Source organism: Lepidochelys kempii, chromosome 9 (genome assembly GCF_965140265.1).
Source record: "Lepidochelys kempii isolate rLepKem1 chromosome 9, rLepKem1.hap2, whole genome shotgun sequence".
NCBI lineage: Eukaryota > Metazoa > Chordata > Testudines > Cheloniidae > Lepidochelys > Lepidochelys kempii.
The window spans coordinates 50,895,776-50,916,045 of record NC_133264.1 but is presented as its reverse complement, the minus strand read 5'-3'; the positions used below and the strand labels follow the sequence as shown (position 1 = coordinate 50,916,045).

The 20,270-nt window shown below is 48.4% G+C and overlaps 1 protein-coding gene across 4 annotated transcripts; it reads right to left on the bottom strand.

Moving 5' to 3' along the window:
* Positions 1 to 87: 87 nt before the first annotated feature.
* Positions 88 to 20,235, bottom strand: TBCCD1 (TBCC domain containing 1). Of its 4 annotated transcripts, none has more exons than XR_012160836.1 (8): positions 18,793 to 19,182; positions 16,354 to 16,509; positions 14,231 to 14,597; positions 12,815 to 13,001; positions 12,160 to 12,657; positions 8,428 to 8,588; positions 395 to 637; positions 88 to 160 (listed from the first exon to the last, which is right to left on the bottom strand). XR_012160836.1 is itself a non-coding variant. In XM_073360339.1 (8 exons), exons 2-7 carry the CDS (start codon positions 19,126 to 19,128, stop codon positions 8,459 to 8,461), a joined length of 1,674 nt encoding a protein of 557 aa, XP_073216440.1. In that variant the 5' UTR covers positions 19,129 to 19,182; positions 19,851 to 20,235; the 3' UTR covers positions 88 to 637; positions 8,428 to 8,458. The 4 variants fall into 4 exon arrangements, 3 of the variants coding, with proteins under 3 accessions (XP_073216440.1, XP_073216441.1, XP_073216442.1); XM_073360339.1 differs by adding an exon at positions 19,851 to 20,235 and having other exon boundaries at positions 88 to 637; XM_073360340.1 differs by adding an exon at positions 19,732 to 19,817 and having other exon boundaries at positions 88 to 637.
* Between the last annotated feature and the right edge of the window lie 35 nt (positions 20,236 to 20,270).

Sequence of the window (20,270 nt, the reverse complement as noted above, 5' to 3'; positions counted from 1 at the left end):
GTAGGAAACATGCCTGACTTGGCTTAAAATTCCATTTATTGACATTTCACAGAAGCAAGGAGGAGGCAAAGAAAAAGACCTAGGCAATTTCATGAAACTTCATCCTTTAAGTGCTAACGCCATCTCCACATAGAAAAATACCTCGAGTTCATTTTACACACTGGAGAGAGGGGGAAAAAAATAAATCAAACATTTGATTATCATTTATGAAAGGGAGTAACAAGCTCTTCCCCAGACAGGTGCACACAACAGCCTCATGTCCCTGCGGCCAGTGTCACACCAAGGTGAGTGCCTTCGCAAGATACATACATGCCCAGAATTTTAACTAGGCACCCACCCTGCCTAAGAGGCCCACAGCAAACCGCAGGCTTGTCTTTGCATCACCGTTCCTTACCACGCAATCCTTCATCTGGTTTCCTCCTGAAGCCAGCTGCAGTTGATGTACCCCAGGTCCTGGAAAGGAGCAAGGTGATGCAGTGATGTCTTGAACAGGGCAAAAAAAAGTGTCCAGCTCATGCTGATGCAGAGGTCCAGATATCCTCATTAATTTGCAACACCATGGGAATGTCTAACCAGCATGGCCTCAAAGTATTCACTGGAAACCACTGTCAGCTTGTCACCATCCATCTTCACAACTCTGTAACAAAACATGAGTTCACTCCAACCATGCAATCCAACAATTCAGTGACTTCCCCTCCCCAGGCCAACAGCTTGCTGGAGAAAAACCCAGAGCATGATCAGTTTCATTTAGCAAACTATTTCAAATGCGTGGTGATTGTATCCATACCATGGGCAAGTGTCTGGCTCCTTGTGCATCACCACTAAGAAATTCAAGAGATTATAAGGGAAAGAATTCTTTGAAGCATCATGGAAGTGGCCGCTAAGGGCTTGTCTACAGAGCGATTAATCTGCAGAATTAATGCACAATATGCAAGCTGCACTAATAGTGTGCACATGGGCTGGCTGTTCCTTCTTTCAGTTTGCATCTGTGTGTCCACATGGCAGGGGCTTCCTGTGCACTAAGCACTTGGCATTCTCGGAGGGTATCCCACGGTCCTTTGCTTCAACGCTAAGCAGTGTGCATGCTGGGGATGTTCTCACTGCATGCAGTGGGATGCATAGAAGGCGGCAGTGGAATTCCAGGACTTGGAGTAAATTCAAAAACATCCTATGCTTCAGCTCTCTCCAGCCCATCATTCCCCTCTTTCTGGAGAGGCGAGTGCCATTTGCAAATTGCTGTCAGCCAGCATGGACCCAGCAATGCTCCACACCACTATGCTGGCAACTGCATACAGGTAGAGGCTGTTTGGAATGTAGTTCAGCTCTCGAGCTGAGTGACTTGGCTTTGTCTTTGGACTTCACCCACTGCACTACTGAGCAGATGTGGCGGCTCCAGCAGCAGCTCCTTTGGCAGCAGGTTGGGCAGTGGTGGAGGAACAAGGACGAAGACAAGGATGACACAGAGCAACTGCTACTACTGGAGCTGTTCCTGGAGCAGGAACACTGTGCAACACCTTTTCAGGGCTTGGGAAACCAGTGGGGATTGGTAGGAAAGGATCGTTCCCTAGACCTGGGATGACCAGCAGTGATGAGAGAATTTCAGGATGGCGAGGGCTATCTTTTTTGATATCTGCACTGAGCTAGCCCCAGAGCTGCAGCGGCAGCATACCAACATGTGGTGCCCAAACCCATAGACATGCTGGTCGCCAATGCCATGTGCAAGCTGGCCACCTCCAAATGCTACTGGTCCATAACCAGCCAATTTGTAGCATTCAGGAGAAAGTTGATGGCTTTTCAAGTGTGGGGTTCCCAAACAGCATTGGGGCAACTGATGGGATCTACATGCCAACTGCTTGTCCCCCACACCATGGCTCAGAGTGTATAACCAGAGGGATATTTCTTTATGGTGTTCCAAGGGCTGGTTGATCACTGTGGCAGGTTCACAAACATAGGGTGGTCTGGAAAGTCCCACAATGCTAGGCTCTTTCAACACTCAGCTCTAATTATCTGAGTGAATAAAGGAGAATTTGCCCCCAGCATCGTTCTGGATATTAATGGTGTGGGAATTGCTCCAGTTATCGTGGGACACTCTGCTGCTGCTGCCCTGGTTCATGACCCTATCACCTCAGTAGCTGCAGAATGACAGCAGAGTGTGTACTTGGCCACCTGCAAGGAAGGTGGCACTGTTTGTGGAATAGGTTAGAAGCTGGAGAAAGAAAAACCCCATGCTGCAGGTTATATTTTGCGCAATATTTGAGATAGTAAGTGAGAGGGTGGGAGGCTTTCCAATGGGTGGGAGGCTGAGGTGAAGACACTTGCTCAGGGGTCTGAGCAGCCAGCAAAATGCCCAATGGAAAATGGAAACAGTCAGTGCAGGCTATGGCTCCTGGAGTTTCAGGCCTGAAAATGTGCAGCTATACATCCAGCTGTTATCCCAAAGGGAATGGATTGTGAGCTGTGCTGTTTCTTTGATAGGTGGTAGATGTGGCAATCCTTATTTTATCTTGTCTGTGCCTTTACCCTTTTGTAAAAACCTCTGACTTAGTCAAAATGAATGGACTGCCTGTATAAAGTGCATCGCTGACTCTTTCTGAATGGATTTTTAAACCAGCAGAAATGAAGCTTTAATTAAACAATGAAACAAAGCTTTAAAGTGACAGTGCAGTGGACGGCAGACTACAAAAAGGGGTGAGTACACGCCTCATTGTTGCCTCTTGTTCTTGGGGTGTCTGGTGTTGAGTGACAGGGCTCGAAGTTATCAGGGGCACTGGATGACTCAAAAGAGCTACGTTCCCAGGTGCAATTGCTCTCGCTGCCCTGAGCTTGGGTCAGGGAGGAGAGGTAACGTGACCGGTGCGCCCAGTGACCGCTCCAGTAGAGTACTGTACCAGGGTTGTCGAGGTCACGCTGGAGCTATCAGAATTAGCTTTGCCCCCTCCCTGTGGGCCTTGAGCATGAGAGGGAATGGGGGAAAAGGCATAGAGCAGGCAACCTCTCCAGGATAGCAAGAATGTGTCCGTGAGGGAGCCTGGGCTGTGACCCTGGAAGAAGCAGAACAGTAGGCATTTCCTGTTGCGTTGGGTGGCAAACAGGTTGACCTGGGGAAACCCCCACCTTTGGAAAATGAGGTGTATGACATCCGGCCAGATGGATCACTCGTGTGTGCAGAAGGACCTGCTGAGGCAGTCCGCCAGCGTGTTCTGAATTCCTAGGAGAAAGGACACTTCCAGGTGAATGGAGTGGGTTATGCAGAACTCCCACAGCTGGAAGGCCTCCTGGCATAGGGGAGAGGAACGGGCTTCCCCTTGCTTGTTGATGTAAAACATGGTGGTAACTGCTACGCACTGGCCTTGTACTCAGGCCTGAAAGGCCTGGCAGGTTAGGTGCACCACCCTCAGCTCCCTGATGTTGCTATGTAGGGAGAGCTCGTCCTGGGACCACAGGCCCTGCGTCTGGAGGTCTCCCAGATGCACCCCCATCCCAGAGCCAACGTGTCCGTGTCAAGGGACAAGAAAGGTTGAGGGTTGTGGAAGGGGATTCCTTCACACACTGCCCAAGGGTGGAGCCACCAATGGAGGGGTGTAAGGACCTGCCCAGGCACCGTGACCACTGAATTCAAGCTGTTGCGCCCCAGGTAGTAGGCCGAAGCAAGCCTTGCCTGCAAAAGTCTGAGCCACAGCCTGGCATACTGGGTCACGTAAGTGCAGGCAGCCACGTGGCCGAGGCGACTCGGGCAACCCTTTGCTGTTGCGGCTGGGAATTGTTGGAGGCTTTGAATTATGTCTGTGATGGCTCAGAATCGGGACTCCAGTAGAAGGGCCTGCGTCTGATACAAGTCTAACACTGCCCAAATAAATTCTATTCTTTGGGTCGATTCCAAGGTCGACTTCCCCAAGTTGAGGAGGAGACCCTGTCGAACAAATATGCACCTGACCAAACAGATTTGGGATTGCACTTATCCCTTGACGACTGGCTGCTCAGGGGCCGCACCGAGATAGGGGTATATCTGCACCTGTTGTCAACGGAGGAAAGCAGCCACGACCAGCATGCACTTGGTGAACATTTGGGAGGCTGTTGAGAAGCCTAATGGTAGGACAGCGAATTGGTAATGTTTGCGGTTGACCACAAAGAATAGGAAGTGCCAATGTGCGGGACGAATTGCTATATGGAAATACGTGTTCTTCATGTCGAGGGCTGGAGAGCAGTGCTGCGACCTAGAGCGATGCCGCAACCTGGAGCTGCGCGGGGTCGCTAAGCGGCATTGGGACCGGAACCTGTTGCATGATGGGGATCGACGTGGGGATCGGCGCTGCGAGCGGGAGCGCTGGTGCAACCTAGAGTGGCGCCGAGACTTTATCAGCAGTGCCAACGGCTGGAGCATCACTGGTTTGCCTCGAGACGGTGCCATACGATGTGGTATCGGAAGCTTGGAGCAAAGAGTGGGTGACCTGGGCGCTGTCATGGCAGTGAGGTCCCTTGCAGCCTCAAAGGTGTCTGGGGTGGATGGCCAGCTCCACTTCCTCGATGACCTGGACCGGAGAGTCCAACGGCACCAGACTCAACGGCCCCCCTTGCGGGGCCAAAGTCGACGGTGCTGTCTCTGCAGACTTCGGCACTGGGTGCTCCTAACGAGGACGTGCCCCCTTGGCCGGCTCCAGAGGGGTGGACCTCTGGGACGGAGAGCTGCTCCTCCCTTGCTTCCGGTGCCGCTTCTGCACCAGAGAGTGGAAGCGATGCTGGGTCCTGCCAGTTTCGGTGCTGGGGAGCAGCGGTGCCACAGGTCTCTGCCAGAGTCCACCCGTGGTGCTACTTCCACCACTGCTGCCGTCACCACGCACCATATGAGATCAGCGCCAGGTCCTGCCGCACCGGCAGAGGCTGAGGTCTAAGTGCCACCTCCATAAGGCAAAAGTCTCGCTGCTTTTTGGTTCTGGGGCAAAACCCCTTACAAATCCTGCACCAATTGGCTTGGTGAGCCTCCCCCGGACACTTTAAACAACCGTCACGGGGGTCGCCCATTGGCACGGGCTTGCTGCAGGACTTGAACCCCTGGGACTTGGACATGGCATCCCTCCCAAGAAAAAGCAGTCGGGACAGAGGATAAACCCCCCAGCCCAACTGCTAACTACTAATACTAACAAACAATTAAACTAACTAATATGTATAGAGAACAAACAAAGTTAGGGAAATGTGGTAGAACTTGCCAGGCAAGATGCCACATTTCCAAAGACCATCACTGGCTGTAAGAAGGAACAGAGGAGGTGCCAGGTCGGCAGGGTCATATATTGAGCACCATGAAGGCGCCGCTCCAAGGGGCTCCACAGCCAACCTGATGGGTGCTGCTAAGGGAAAAACTTTCTGACGACTGCACACACCTAATTGGAATCAATATGAGCAATCACTCAAAGAACAACATGGCTGGGTCCTGGCTGAGGACACTGGATTGTCTGTGTGCCCACTCACAGCATGCACTTCAGCAGAGCATTCTGAACTTGTACAACCTCCCCGAGTTGCCTCCGCATTTCTCTTTCTTCCTCCACAGTGCCTTTTGCCATAGCAACGCTGTCCCTAGCCATGGTGACACTGTTTCCAGCCACTTCAACCCTCTTGTTCAATAGCTCCTGGTCTTCTTCCCTCTCTGACATCAAATACAATCACCAGCTCTTCACCGGTTTCTTTTTATTTGTGGGGAGGGGAGTCTACAATGAAAGCTGGATATTTCATCCCAAGTTCTCTGTTTCTTCCCTACCAGCCATGGATAAAGGCCCTGACCTTGAAGGTCTGGCCACTGCAGGTGCCATTGCTGAGGGAGTAGTGAAAAAACCGAGCCAAGCAGATGTTAGTGGGATTCTGGACAGGCTAGGCTAGCCTCTTTAACACGTCTCTCTCATTCCCACCCCACCACCCCCAAGATTCTTCTGGTCTTGGTGGGCCCCTCATAGCCAGCAGGCCGTGTGTGCATAGCAGGGCTAGATTGGCTTGAGTTGCAGCTGTGCCTCGGAAGCTGAGGGTGGGATTGGGAATTATGTTCCCACTCTGGTTTTGCAATTTGGCTGCGTCTTGGAGTTGTTTCTATGGCGTCCAAGGAGTTAGTGGGGAGCATATGGAACGAGCGGGATAGTAATCCGTGGCCTGACTCAGTGATGTTACACTGAAGCAGGTGACTAGGCGACAGAGAACAGCCTTATTCACAATGGCAAAGGCACACTAGTGACATCACTGTGAAGTTCTTCACCAAGCTGGTCCCCCAGAAGTGTGGCCAGAGTGGAGGGAATGCCAGGGCAATGACTGTGCATCTATCCCAGATAAAGTGCAGATAGGGGGTGGGGGTGGAAGTCAAGCAATTTCTCTGGTTCTACTTTATCACCCCTGCAGACATGCTGAAAGTGTAGAGAAAAACATCAGGTTCTGCACTGACTGTCCAAAGCATGAACTGCTCCAATCCTCTCTCTATATAAGCCTGTGGAAAGACATTAAAAGCTGTCCGTAAGGTGGACCTCTTTCCTGTACAAATGCGTGTTTATGCCTCAGCAGGGAGCTGTAGGAGTAGTGCTTTACAGGCATGCAATGCCCACGTCATCTGAGAATACTAACCAAACCCCTTTGCCCAGAGCCATTGTCCCAAATGGTTCAAAGTTGTACAACTGAGTGTTTTCATTATTCCAATATGCTGCGGGAGGGGAGCTAGGGAGTGAGAGATGGAGTAAAGACTGCAGCTGTGCCATGCTGCCAGCCACTATTTTGAGCAGATGGACAGGGGTTTTGGGGGTGAGGGGGGAGCTCGTATTTGCCAGACAGGACAGACAGGAGAAAAGAAAAGAAAAAAAAAAAAGAAAAGTTTTCACCTGAAACAGAAGCCAATTGCTCGGCTGGAGTAGACACCATTTTGAAAACGTGGGATAAGAAAGGGAGGCAGGTACTGGAGATTTGGAAAGGCTCCCAGCTCCCACCCGCCAAAAAAGACTGTAGCCATGGGACACTTGGATCAGAAGCTAGCACAGTGGTGTCATATAACAATAATACATTGTAAAGATAGATCCTATGGAGGGCATGTAATCTGCCTCTCAGTCTCAACCTGGTTTCTGGCTCACCCACATAGCCAGAATTAGGGTCCTGATTCCTGACGAGATCCTGACTTTCTGGGGAGAGCCCCTCGCTGCCCTCCTCATGTTCCTCCTCTGATGACTTTTGCCACTTGTCTGCAGTCTACAGGGAGAGCATCAGGGTCCACAGCTCCTTGGGCTTGGTAACGATGTAATTGATCAAAAGCCCATCCAGTTCCTCAAGAAATAGGCAGAATACAATTCCACTGCTGGATCTTTTCCTGGCACCCCTGGCTTTAATATAAGTCTTCCTGAGCTGTTTGCTCTTTATCCCACACTGGTGGTCAGCATCCTGGTTATGGCCCCTCATGGACCTCTACTTAGCAATGTCCACAAAGAGATCCTTTATCTGGTGGCTGGCCACAAGAACTTGCTGCACTGATCCCCAGGTGGCGATGAGATCTGAGGCACAGCAAGGCTCCAAGTGGGTGCTCAAGGCATGTTGTAAAGGCTGCTGGAGTGTAAAGGAATGCCGATATATCTGAATCCAGGAGCAAATGGGAAAACTCTGTTCCCATGGCAATTTTTAAACAGGGAAAGGAACATCCAGTCAACTTCAACCCAGAGCAGTGGAGGGCGCACAGGTAAACAGACAGATCAATAATGGACACACACACAGCAATGTGGGATACCAGCTGAATAACTGCCAAAGTAGCGCATGGCAGCACTGCGTGCATACAACCAACTGCACTAACTCAATCGAACATAACACACTTTGAAAGAGGATTCCAGAGTTTGTGGTATAACTGCGCTCTAAGGAATTGCATCGTGAGTGCACAGGCATTTTCACACCAGTCTGACTTGAGCTACTGTGGATGAAACCCCCATGTAGACAAGCCCTCAGGTACCTGGTGAGCAGCAGGAGATGAGGGCAAGTAAGGGCATCAGAACAATTAGGCTGTTCTAACTGATCTGGTCTCAGACTATACCTGAAGCACGTATCTTGTCTATGCAGACACATGCAGGCTGGTCTGTCAGAGACAGATACTATACACAGACCAGAGGCATAAGTGAAGTACTTCAACCTCATTTCAAGATTATTCTGTCAGAAACTGAAATCAGAGATCCATAAAGAGCTCTTCAGCCAGAAGGGCCATGGGGACGGAAGGAAGAATTGGAGTAAACAAGGGAGCAGATAGAAGCTCAGAGGAGGTTTTGGCTCCTAACTGAAAACCAAAGCCAGATCTCAGGCTGTTGGGAGGAGGCCCACGGACAATTTCACACTCATTGTTCCCATCTGGATACCATGTACACACAAATGTATGTAAAGTAGTATGACAATTTCTCTATCATGTAGCAGGAGAGAAACTGTCCCAGTACTCACCCTTCCTTTCCTTCTGTTAAAGGAGAGCATCCTATCCTGCCGCTTGCTTGGAGCCTGCTGCAGGAGGCACGAGGCTGTCCAGCTGCTGACGATGTCCTGTGTGAATTAGCCATTCATAGAATTTGTTCTCCACCAGCACCTGGAACTGCTTCCTCTGATCCCTGAAACCCACCAGAACATCAGCAATGTAGCAAGTGAAGTACAGTCTTGTAAGCATTCACACCACACTTCCAAACATCTCTCCTTGGGTACTCAAATTAGTAGCCTTTTCCATCCTCACTGAAAATAAGCAACAGATCTACACTTACCACGCCTAACAAAGCCATTGGATTTGTTTCCCATACTGCCCACCTGGGGAAGACTGAATTCACCTAATAAAAACTATTAGTTAGAATACCTCAGAAAGAGAGACTGCTGGCGTTGAAATAAGCCACGCAGACTTCCCCACACTGCTGTTACTGTACCTCTGACCTGTAGGACTTCTGCCCTAGGATTCTCAGAGCACAAACAGGAAATTATACCTAAGGCCATGAGTCTGTCACAAAGGTTAGGGATTCGGTGATTTTGTGTGACCTCTGCGATTTCAGCCCCAGGTGGCGGAGCTCCGGTTTCCGTGATTTACTGTTCATTGCCCACATCCTGTGACTTTTACTAAAAATACCTACATCACATAAAACTTAAGTCTATACATGTCTGCCATTTGCAACCCAGGCAAAATGTAAATAGTATCGCCAGAGAAGTGAGTGACACATTAACCCCTATGCTACTTACCCAACCCCTAACGTCAATGGTATTAAATCACTCACGTCTGAAGTTCTGCCTTTACTCAACAAGACTCACACACACAGGCACTGGAGGAGTCAGGATTCAAGAATAGACAGATGTAATGTAGCGCAATATAAACTCTGAATCAAAGACTGTCAGATACCAATGCTATTCTCCAATCTATGCAAGTCTTGAAGTCTGCACCGAGTCCAAAGAGCACCTTGATCAAATGTAGTATTCATGACAAGGGACTCTTCATGCACTAAACAAAAGAAGGACTTGACAAATCACAGACCAATGATACCACTCAGTTTCACTGGAACCCTGGCTTCATCTAACTAAACTGAGGACTGAGACCATCCAAAATTAAACAATTCAGAGAAGCTAGGGACTCTCTCCATGACTTGGCTTACTGACTCCAAATCTAGAAGCCACAGGCTGAGCCCAGATCAGGGAAACAAAAACCAGCTGAAACACAAGCTATTGTTGCTTCCTTCTCTTCTAGCCTTTAAAATTGAAGATCCAGAGTTCTACTCGCACTGTGGGTTTGTAAAGGAGGTAATAAGAACATAAGAACAGCCATACTGGGTCAGACCAAAGGTCCATCTAGCCCAGTATCCTGTCTTCTGACAGTGGCCTATGCCAGGTGCCCCAGAGGGAATGAACAGAACAGGTAATCATCAAGTGATCCATCCCTTGTTGTTCATTCCCAGCTTCTTGCAAACAGAGGCTAGGGACACTTCACAGTATGGTTTTACATCCCTGCCCATCCTGGCTAATAGCCATTGCTGGACCTATCCTCCCTGAACTTATCTAGTTCTTTTTTAAACCCTTTTATAGTCTTCGCCTTCACAACATCCTCTGGCAAAGAGAGTTCCACAGGTTGACTGCATGTTCTGTGAAGAAATACTTCCTTTTGTTTGTTTTAAACCTGCTGCCTACTCATTTCATTTGGTGCCCCTAGTTCTTGCATTATGAGGAGTAAATAACACTTTCTTATTTACTTTCTCCACACCAGTCATGATTTTATAGACTTCTATCATATCCTCCCTTAGTTATCTCTTTCCCAAGCTGAAAAGTCCCAGTCTCATAATTAATCTCTCCTCATATGGAAGCTGTTCTATACCCTTAATCATTTTTGTTGTCCTTTTCTGAACCTTTTCCAAGTCCAATACATCTTTTTCGAGATGGGGCAACCACATCTGCATGCAGTATTCAAGATGTGAGTATACCATAGATTTATATAGAGGCAATATGATATTTTTGTCTTATTATCTATCCCTTTCTTAATGATTCCCAACGTTCTGTTTGTTTTTGACTGCCGCTGCACATTGAGTGGATGTTTTCAGAGAACTATCCAAAATGACTCCAAGATCTCTTTCTTGAATGGAAACAGCTAATTTAGACCTCATTTTATATGTATAGTTGAGATTATGTTTTCCAATGTGCTTTACTTTGCATTTATCAACATTGGGAGACAGTTTGTTTGCATCAAAATGATACCAAGAGTAAAATCCTGAAGACAGGACCAGCTAAATTCAGAACGGTCAATATCTGGTGTCCTGCACTCCTATCCAGCCAACTGGCATCAAAAGAACATGTTTTAACTTATTTAAAACTTCTTAACAGCCTAGGTGCTGAAAAAGCAGTAAATTGCTAAAAGGGTAGATTACTATGCAAGATAAGCTACAAAAGCAAAGTAAGGCCTAATTAGTAGATTGGAGACTTGAGTGTGTTAATATGTTTTACCTACAGAACTACAAGCTTCTCATTTTGTGTTTGAGGAGTTAACACACACAGTACACATGTGTTTTCATTTCATAAGATCTTTGCACATTTTTCCTGTATTTTATGAGCTTGTAACTCCCACACACACACACACACCAGATTTCCTTCAAACAGAATAAGGTGGCTAGAGTTTTCAATACAAAAGCAGGATACCAAATGCTGCCAGCTCCTCACACCCCCAGTGTACTCATGAATAAAACACAGACTAGATCAGTGGTCACCACCCAGTCAATTGCAATTGACTAGTCGATCCTGGAGACTCTCCCAGTAGATCACAATGGCTAGAAGTCGGGTGGTGTAGTGAGGCTGCCACTGAGGCAGGCCCCCTGCCTGCCCCGGCCCCACACCACTCTCGGAAGAGGTCAGCACACCCAGGAGTCTCCGCACGCTGCTCCCACAAGCACTGCCCCCACAGCTCCCAATGGCCGGTAATGGGGCACTATAGCCAATGGGATCTGCGGAGGAGGTGCCGGCAGAGAGGGGCAGCGTGCAGAGCCCGTGACCCTCCCTTCCCCCACATCCCAGGCCGCAGGGGCGCGTTGGCCCCTTCCAGGAGCGGCATGGGACCGTGGCAGGCAGGGAGCCTGCCTTAGCCCACTGCACCACAGACCGGGAGCTGCCCGAGGTGAGTGCCGCCTGGTGGGAGCCCACATCCCAACCCCCCATCCCAGAGCCAGCACCCCACACCCACTCCTGCCCCTCAACACTCTGCCCCAGGCCGGAGGACCCTCCTGCACCCAAACTCCCTCCCATAGCTTGAACCCCTCATCCCCTCCTGCACTCCAACCCCCTGCCCCAGGCTCAGCCTGGAGCCCCCTCCAACACTGCAAACCCCTCGGCTCCAGCCCGCACCCCCTCTCAAACCCCAACCACCCAGCCTGGTGAAAGTGAGTGAGGGTGGGGGAGAGCGAGCAACGGGTGGAGTGAGCAGGGCAAGGCTTCGGAAAAGGGGCAGGGACGCAGGGAATGGGCAGGGTAGATCCTGGGTTGCCCTCACATTCAAAAAGTCATCTTGGGTATAAAAAGGTTGGAGACCACTGGACTAGATAAACAGACCTCATGCAAGAGCATTTTTGTTCAGTGATGTCAGGTCAAAGAGATTTGTACTTGTATGGACAAGTTGAGTTTCAGAGCATTAAATACACATTCCTCCCCTTCTGGAGGAAGCCAATTACTCACTTCGTTAGCCCTGCCTCTTTCACAGTTTTTTGCCAAACCTGTATCTTCTGCTCTCGTTGACTCAGTGCCTTCTGGTATGCATGTGGCAGCCCCCCAGGCGTTTCTGTCGTATCTCCTTCCATCTCAAAAGGAATGACAAATGTATAAAACTCATTGGGGGGTAAGAGTCGGAAGACACTGGCATCACTGTTCTCTTTGCACACCAGCATTGGACTGTCCCAGTAGTTAGGCACTGTAGCCAGGCCCATCCGGGCCATGTGGTCCTCAAGCATTGGGTAATGGGTGTGATAAGGGGCAAAAGTTACTGCTTGGTTACCCAAGAGAATGAGAGGGTGTGTAGGCGTGAGAATGTTGAAGGTGCAGCCTGTCGTAGAGGAGATAGACAAACGGTGGCAGATGCCAATGACTTTGACATTATCACAGCTGTGGAGGTGAATGGCTGTCTGCACAGGGCCCAGGACAAAAGTGCTATTCCTGCACTTCTCAATGGTCACAGATCTGAAAGAGAGAAAGGTCGCAGTAAGCCAGGATCCCCAAGAACAGGACACGGCCATACACTGTTCAAGTGGGGTTGCCATGTCTAATGGGAACCAGGAAATACCAATGCAACCCACCCGAAGAGGTTTCACTGCATTCCAGGAGAATGTAAACTCACCGTAAAGGAGAGAGCAGATATATGAAGGACTCATTGCAGCGATGGATCTTCACATGAGCACCCACCAGGGTATCCGAGCTCTTGGCCAGCGTCTGTTTGTAGACTTGGCTCATCACCACCATGCGGTGAACCTCAGGGACCACATGGGCATTGCACGCAATCTTTGCTCTCTTGGTTGTTCCTTCAACTGCAAGGCAAAAGTTACACACATTAGCACAAAAAAAGTCTGAACATATTTCCTAAGCAGGCGGACCATGACATCACATTTCACCAGGCAGCCACCGAGAAAATATCCTATCAAATAAACAAAGTCATCCTGATGCTTGGGATTTAGATCCCAACTCTCTTTGTAAAATTCCTCCTGAACATCAGGGCTCTTTCTGCCAAACTGAGATTTACAGCAGTTTGCAAATTTTCACCACTGTGCTGATGAAATAGGAGCATGTCTGTTCCAATGTATTCTTACCAAGTGGTGTGCTCCCTGTAGGTATACAGCCCTCAGGGCACTTGTTACCACAGGATGTTCTTCCATTCTTACTGATGGAATGGATTAAGACTAGTTTTCTCTCCCTCTGAAAACCTATAATTGCATGTTACATGAGATCAGGAGTCTTCATTCTGACTCCCACAGACAGAAGTTCATAGATAGTTTAGGTACATCAACATATGCTGCGGTCGCAGCTGCAGTGCAAATACTTCCACACACTGCCTTCTGCGACCTTGGGCAAGTCACTTAATCTACACTGTGCCTCAATTCCCATCTGTCAAATGGGAGTAATAATACTGACCCACCTCAGAGGGGTGTTTAAAAGTAAATCCATTAATGTTTGTGAGGCACTCAGATACAACAGTGACTGAGGCCATGGAAGTACCTGAACAGCTAGAGAGCCACCCCATTTATCTGTTAATCCCCACTTAGGAACAGAAAAGTAGTAACACTAGTCAGGTCTGAATTACATTGACAGAGCTATATGGAGCAGCCGATACAGCAATTCCACCTAACCCTGGGTTTAGCCTGTGCAATCAATCGTTTGCTTTCTTGGGCATTAACATTCACTATGCAGGAGAATGCACCTTCCAAACAAATGAGTCTTTAAGAATAAGAAAGCCTGCTAGCAACAGCCAATATACACCACACAGGATCTGGATATCAACTTGAAGTGGGGAAGGGGGACACATGCAAGCTAGAGAACACAGAAGGAGTAATGAGTGTTAAATAGGAGAGTTTGGAAACAGGAGGATAAGGCATTTTGCATGAACAGCTCTTTCAGCTGTGAACTCCCCCTTCTCTCCTGTAAAGAAGAGGACAGGCAAAAGAGCACCAATGCCCACAAACCAACTTTCCACTCTCCTCTGTTCCGGTGGATCAGGAGTCTGATCCTAAAACTAAAGAGCAAAGCCAAGGCTTTCAAATACCTTGCTGCGCCCATGCAAGTTTCTTCCCAGACTTGAGGCAGGCAGACGTCCCAAATGGGCTCCCAGTCAGGCAGGCCCTCAGCCAGGCCTCTAGCTTGGGGAAAGAGAAGGCTTTGGAAATCTTCGAGTAGCCGTTCTTCGCATGCAAGGGCTGCCAGAGAGCAAGCTCATGAAGAGGATGGACAGTCCTGGTTTTGTTCACGGTCCCCTCAATGAGAAAGCTGAGAGCTCGAACAGCTTCAGGGGAGACCAAGCTACTGTGAGTGGAATGGGAAGAGGCCGTGAGCTGGTCCGGGTCCAGTAGCAGTTCCAGCAGATCCAACAGGTGGTTCTGCACAAACGCTTGGTGGGTGTAATCATTCCAGTTCTTAGAAATCAAAACAAAAACAAACAGAGGAGCTCTTACCAGGCTGAGACACCTTCCTAATGCACTATCCATTGCATCCTGCTCAGATCCCACCCACAGCAGCTCTAAAAGGAGAAAGCAGTAGACGCAGAATACACTCCTTCCCCCAAACCCCATTGATTCTGCGGGCCTTCTCTTACACCCACAACAGACTCCCCCAGCAAATAAAGGACATTGGATCCACTAGCCACCTTCAGAGTGGAAGAGGTTCAGTAGTTCTACTTGCTGTGGCCATGACCAACCTGTCACTGTATTAGTTAGAGTGAGAGAAGGAAATGGATTACCACTCCACTCTTCATGAAAAGGTTCAGCACATAGGTGCTTGGAAATGAGGGCTGGAATGAACTGTAACAAATACCTGACAGTCTAAGCCTCCATGAAGGCAATTATGGTTCCTATTGAACCTGGATGCTCAGAATAGATGCAATCAAGTACTAACTCAGGAGTTGTGGGAAAAACCTTAGATAGTCCATTATGAGGAAAAATCTCATTAAATATTCATCTCAAAGGATCATTATAGTTCAAGTGCAGATGGTCTCCATAGCAAGGGAAGACCAGAATATGAGACAGCCAACGATGAAAACTCTAACAAACATCAGCTTATGCTGGACGGGCCTCACTGGACCACACCAAAGAGGTACAGTCACCTAGAGTGCCCATTCCAGATACCTAGAAAGTTAGCGGCAAGTAGGTGCATTTCCTCAATGGTTCACAAAAGGATAACCCCAAGGACTATAATCCCCCACCCTGCGTGGGAATGAAGCTTCTGAAATAGATATGGCAGATCCATTATCTACTCATGAAGTTTCACAAGATGGGCCAGTCTAGTTTTGAACTTGAACTGCAGTTAACAAAAATCATCCGCTATAGAATGATGCTGAATGCCCTGAACAGTATGTGTAAAGAGAAGCATTCAGCACAAAGCCCTGGATAAGCACTTCCCCCTCTTGTCTATTATAAGTCTTTGTGTTTAAAGTCCACTAACCCCTATTTTTAGTTTCAGATGCTCTTGAGTTGCAGTTCAACAGTTCTTGTTCCATGTGACACTACAACATGCATGGTATTGATGTCACACCCCTGACAAAATCCTGCTGACCCTGGCAACTGGACTTTTTTCAAGGTGTGGGGTCAGCTCAGTGTCTCTATTGTGCTGCTGTCCGTTTGTAATTCACTTTCGAACATGGTAGTGCAGCAGACCTGGCTAACTTCAGATACTTCTGAATGTGAGATACAAGACTTAGTCAAATATAATCAAATGTAGGTGGTTAACTAATCTATTTCTCTGACTCCCAGCTTTGTGTAACTTATTCAGAAATTACTCTAAGAATGGTTACCCTAGAAGCCTGAACATGTAATTATGGAGGAGCAGCCTCTGAAATAAATGAACATTTTCTGCTTTGTTACACTCCTCTAATTTAAAGGGCAAAGATTTTGGGGGGAAATTTTAAAAAATATCACAGATTGAGACTGGATGTGAAAGTTCAGTCTGCTGCAAGTTTTTATGGGCAAGTTAGATTTTTCAAAATTCATGTTACAGTGACCATCTAATTCATTACTTAGTCAATTGAGCTAAGTGCACCCTAGGTGCATACATAAGTCTTGGGTAGGAGTTCACTTCCCCCACAAAGCAGATCTGCTCCCCACCCCACTTTAAGGTGAAGGTTTTGCAGCCCCTCCCTCACAGTAACCTCTGTGGGGACAGGGTTACAAACAATACCTTATTTTGACAGGTGGATTTTCCAGTCAGGTTGGCAGACTGAGATTTGTCCGTGGGACTTGGCCACTCTTCTCCAATCAGAGATGTCCGCAAGGAAACCTTGTTTAGCTGCTGAATGTACAAGAACAGCAGGAACTGCAGAGAGTCTACTGACAGCTGGCCGAGAGGGGAACACAATATTAACACATACCAGAACATGACCAATGCATGCAATAATTCAACCAAAGAGCCTATTCTTTTAGAACGTAGACAACAGGGTATCTACAATATCATAACTGATTGTGGCTCCCCTTCACAAATAGGTATGTGCTGTTACTATCAGCTATTAACAAGCCTCAAGAAAGCTGTAGTTTACAGACACACCCAGAAATTAGGTTTATGGGCTTGACAAGTGCTTGCTTGGTTTCTACATGGTTTCTGTTTCCGTTTCCTTGTTTTTAATTATACACCCCTCCTTAACCACATTACAGGAATGCAAAAAGCTCAGCCTCTCTCACTGTCTACATCACAATATTTGTCACTGCACATGCCATTGGTAACCTTGGGAAGACCCTCATTCTCAAACCTTTTTTTCCACTTTCCCACAATTTCCTAAAAACACTTCTCCTTAGGCTCAATATGCATAGTTTGGGACACCATCAAACAAAAGCACTAGGCCCTCCAATGAAAAATGGCCATTATCAAGTGTCAAATTAAAAAAAAAACACACACACACAATTAAGTGTAGTCTTTAATGAGTGTTAGAATGGTTTTCAAATGGATATAGTTTTTCACCCTCTAGGTCAAATGGCTGATCTGTGTTCAAATCGTGCCCCCTAAATGCTGTACATTTCAAAGATCAGTGTGCAAAAACATGGTTATAACAAACCTGTTTTGCAATCTTGACTACAGCAAGTGCTACCAAAGGTCCACTAGATAATAGCACATAGACTTTGTGAATGAACACAAGACCCAGAGGGCCAGTGCAAATAATGAATGGACAGCTACTCATGGACTAGGGAGCTTGCTGTTTAAGCTCAATTGATTTCAGGACTATCACATGGATCTTTTATATGTGCACTCCTTAGCATGCCTCTTTGCACCACACACGTAATGCTGTTCTCTGACAAACTCAATTTCAGAAGACCACTGGCTTTTCCAGTACAGACCAGAGGAAGTGAGGTCAGGTTCCTCCCACAAGAACGAGCCTTGATCCAGACCCTTCCACCAGGGCCACAATCAATAAATGCTGAAAGTGTTTAAAGTTTATCAAAAAGTGTGGAAAGAGTTATTTAACAGTGACATGCAAAGGAAAAATATTGGACTTGTGCCTCGGGGGATGGGGAGAGAGAGGGGACGGGACCTTCTTTAAAAAAGAAAAAACAGCCCAAACTTTTTGTATCCAAAGGAGGACAAAAGCTTTCTTCTGCTTTCCGCCATGCCCCATTACAAATTCAGGTCCTGTCTAGTATTACAATGATTAGAGAATAAGCAAAATGACATTGCAAGAGGCAAGAAAAAGAGGAGCGGATTTTTAATTAGACTGTTTAAATCTCGTTTCTGATAAGACCAACTAACACGTTAAAGGATAACTTTTCTGAATGGTCCCACCCTTTGTGGCGGAACATACATTCTGAGACCTTTCTTTTTTTCCCCCTTTTCCCTACAAGTCAGCCAGCAAAACCAGGGGAAAAATAGCTGAAAATCCTGATAAAGTGAAACAGAGAAAAAAATGTAGATGTTCAAATCTATTTTATACATCATAAACCAGCAAAAAAGGACTAGTCTAATTTAAATTGTCTGCAGGTCACCTTTACAGAAGTCTCCTTTGTGCAACTCTTCCCATGTTGTGTAGAAAAATAATAGGATGTTAGGAACAAACCAGACTTGGGATTTCTCTGCTTTTGAGGGTTTAAGCAAGACCCTGTTATTTTTTATGTCAAATGTTTTACTCTAGAAAAGTGTCTATTGGTTATACCAACCATATGTAATCTTGCTGAACAGCATTTGTTCTGTAATCATAGAATATCAGGGTTGGAAGGGCCCTCAGGAGGTCATCTAGTTCAAGCCCCTGCTCAAAGCAGGTCCTAATGCTACCTGTAATGCTACCTTGTCTTTTAAAGTGGAAAAGTAGCAATGTGACTCTGAAGGGCAAATCTGATTACTGGTATTTACCCCAGTCAAACAGAAAACAACTAACAACCAACAACTTGAATGCGTGATCTGCATTCACAGGCACAGTTAGCAGAATGATTAGGGCTTCACTGCCATGAAGAGTGTGAGAAAAAGGCTGCAGGAAATGTGGTTGTACAACACTTTAGATCAAAAGGCTGGACGTGATCCCAAATGACTGTGCATGAGTAGCAAAAGGACCTAATCATACAACCTTGACTGGCACAGCCCATGCTCTAATGCCTAAAACTGTTCACCAGAGAAAGCTTACAACATTATATTTCATGCCTTATTCCTCTGCTTCTCTAATTCCTCTTCTGACTTGCAGCTGGACACCACCTCTGCCCATTCCAGATGTTCCTCTGGAGTCCGTTCCACTAGACTGCCAAATATCTCAAAGTAGAGCCAGGCCAAATCCTTGGCTAACTGCAGCTTCCCACAGGCAATGTGCCGCCACATAGGCCAGAAAAGGCGTGGATAACAGCCCTCACTGGCCCGCGTCCGGACATACGTGGACATCTTCCGGAGATAGTGCATGCTGAACTTGGATGGAGGGGGGATCTGCAAAGCCCCCACTATGAAGGGTTCTGTTTTCACCCAGAGGTGCACCATAGACTGATCCATTTTAACCAGCTCTGGGAACTCCACATCTAGGGTTGAACTGCCTTCCCTGCAGATCTGACAAACAAAACAAAACACCAGACATTGATCCAAAAACACTCAGCTTCATTTGCGCCAAGGCCAGAGTGAGCTCTTTGGGGCAAGGGCCAGCATTTTGCCCCTGGTTTGTACAGCACCTAGTGCAGGGGGCCTGGGCCAGGCTTGGGACTCACAAGCCCAACCAGACCACAAACGACCAACAGCGGAACCATGCTTGGAAAGCCTCTGCTACAAGGGGCAACCCGACATAGCACGTGTTTCATAACCCACTCCTACAGACCCAGGAGCTCCGGCCTGCTGGGGGAGCCATGAGCGCTACAAAGGAAGGCCAGGCCGCCCCCGGCGCCCAGAGGCGGGTCTGAGGCGAGAACGAGTCCCCCGCCCCCCCGGGAAGCCGGCCCGGGTGAGAAGGCTCCCTGCACCCCGCGGCAGGACGCCTGGGCGCGGCCGGCCTGCGAGCCCCAGGAGGGGCTGCACTGGGGGCGGTAGCTGGCCGGGCGAGCTCCAGGACCGCCTGCCCCAGGGCCGACACCAACCCCGGCCACCGCGCCCCGAGCCCGCGTTCACCTGCGCGGGCCGCGCCTGCCCTTAAGCAGGGCCAGGGTGCTCCGCTCCCGCCCCAGCCGCACGTAGCAACCACGCATGCGCACTGAGCGGCCGCGGCCGGCAGACCAGCGAGACGTTACCTAGGCAGATCCCACCAACACCATCGAGCCATTGGCTAGACGTGCCCCGCCCAGGCCCCTTCCGGACCACCGGCAGGACAGGCTCCATCCCATAGACCCCTAAGCCGCACGTGGCCTTCTATTCTTCCTCATGGGCTGGCCGCTGCTGCAGGCAAAGTAACGGCTCAGAGGCCCCGTACGATAAACGTCCGACCGAGCTGCAGCCAGCCTGGCCTCTCGCGCTGCTCCGCCCCCTGATTTACATATGACCGTTATCAGTGATTGGCGTGACCCCAGTACCAGAGCACTGCGGGGGGAGGAAGAGAGGGCGGTTTACACAAGCTCCCCAGGACATAGCCTGCAGCACAGACTAGTCTTTTGCTGGAACTTAAGCGCCTGCGCTAGCCTTCATAGTAGCGAGGTTCTGATTGGTGCGTTTGA

Bases quoted from the DNA above. Each gene is read 5' to 3' on its own strand.
- TBCCD1 (XM_073360339.1), bottom strand. From the start codon at position 19,128: ATGGATCAGTCTATGGTGCACCTCTGGGTGAAAACAGAACCCTTCATA. The intron at 14,598-16,353 runs GTATTGTTTGTA...TTGATTTCTAAG, and splicing joins AATCCACCTGTCAAAATAAG to AACTGGAATGATTACACCCA. The intron at 8,589-12,159 runs GTGAGTAATTGG...GGTGGGTTTCAG, and splicing joins AAAGAGGCAGGGCTAACGAA to GGATCAGAGGAAGCAGTTCC.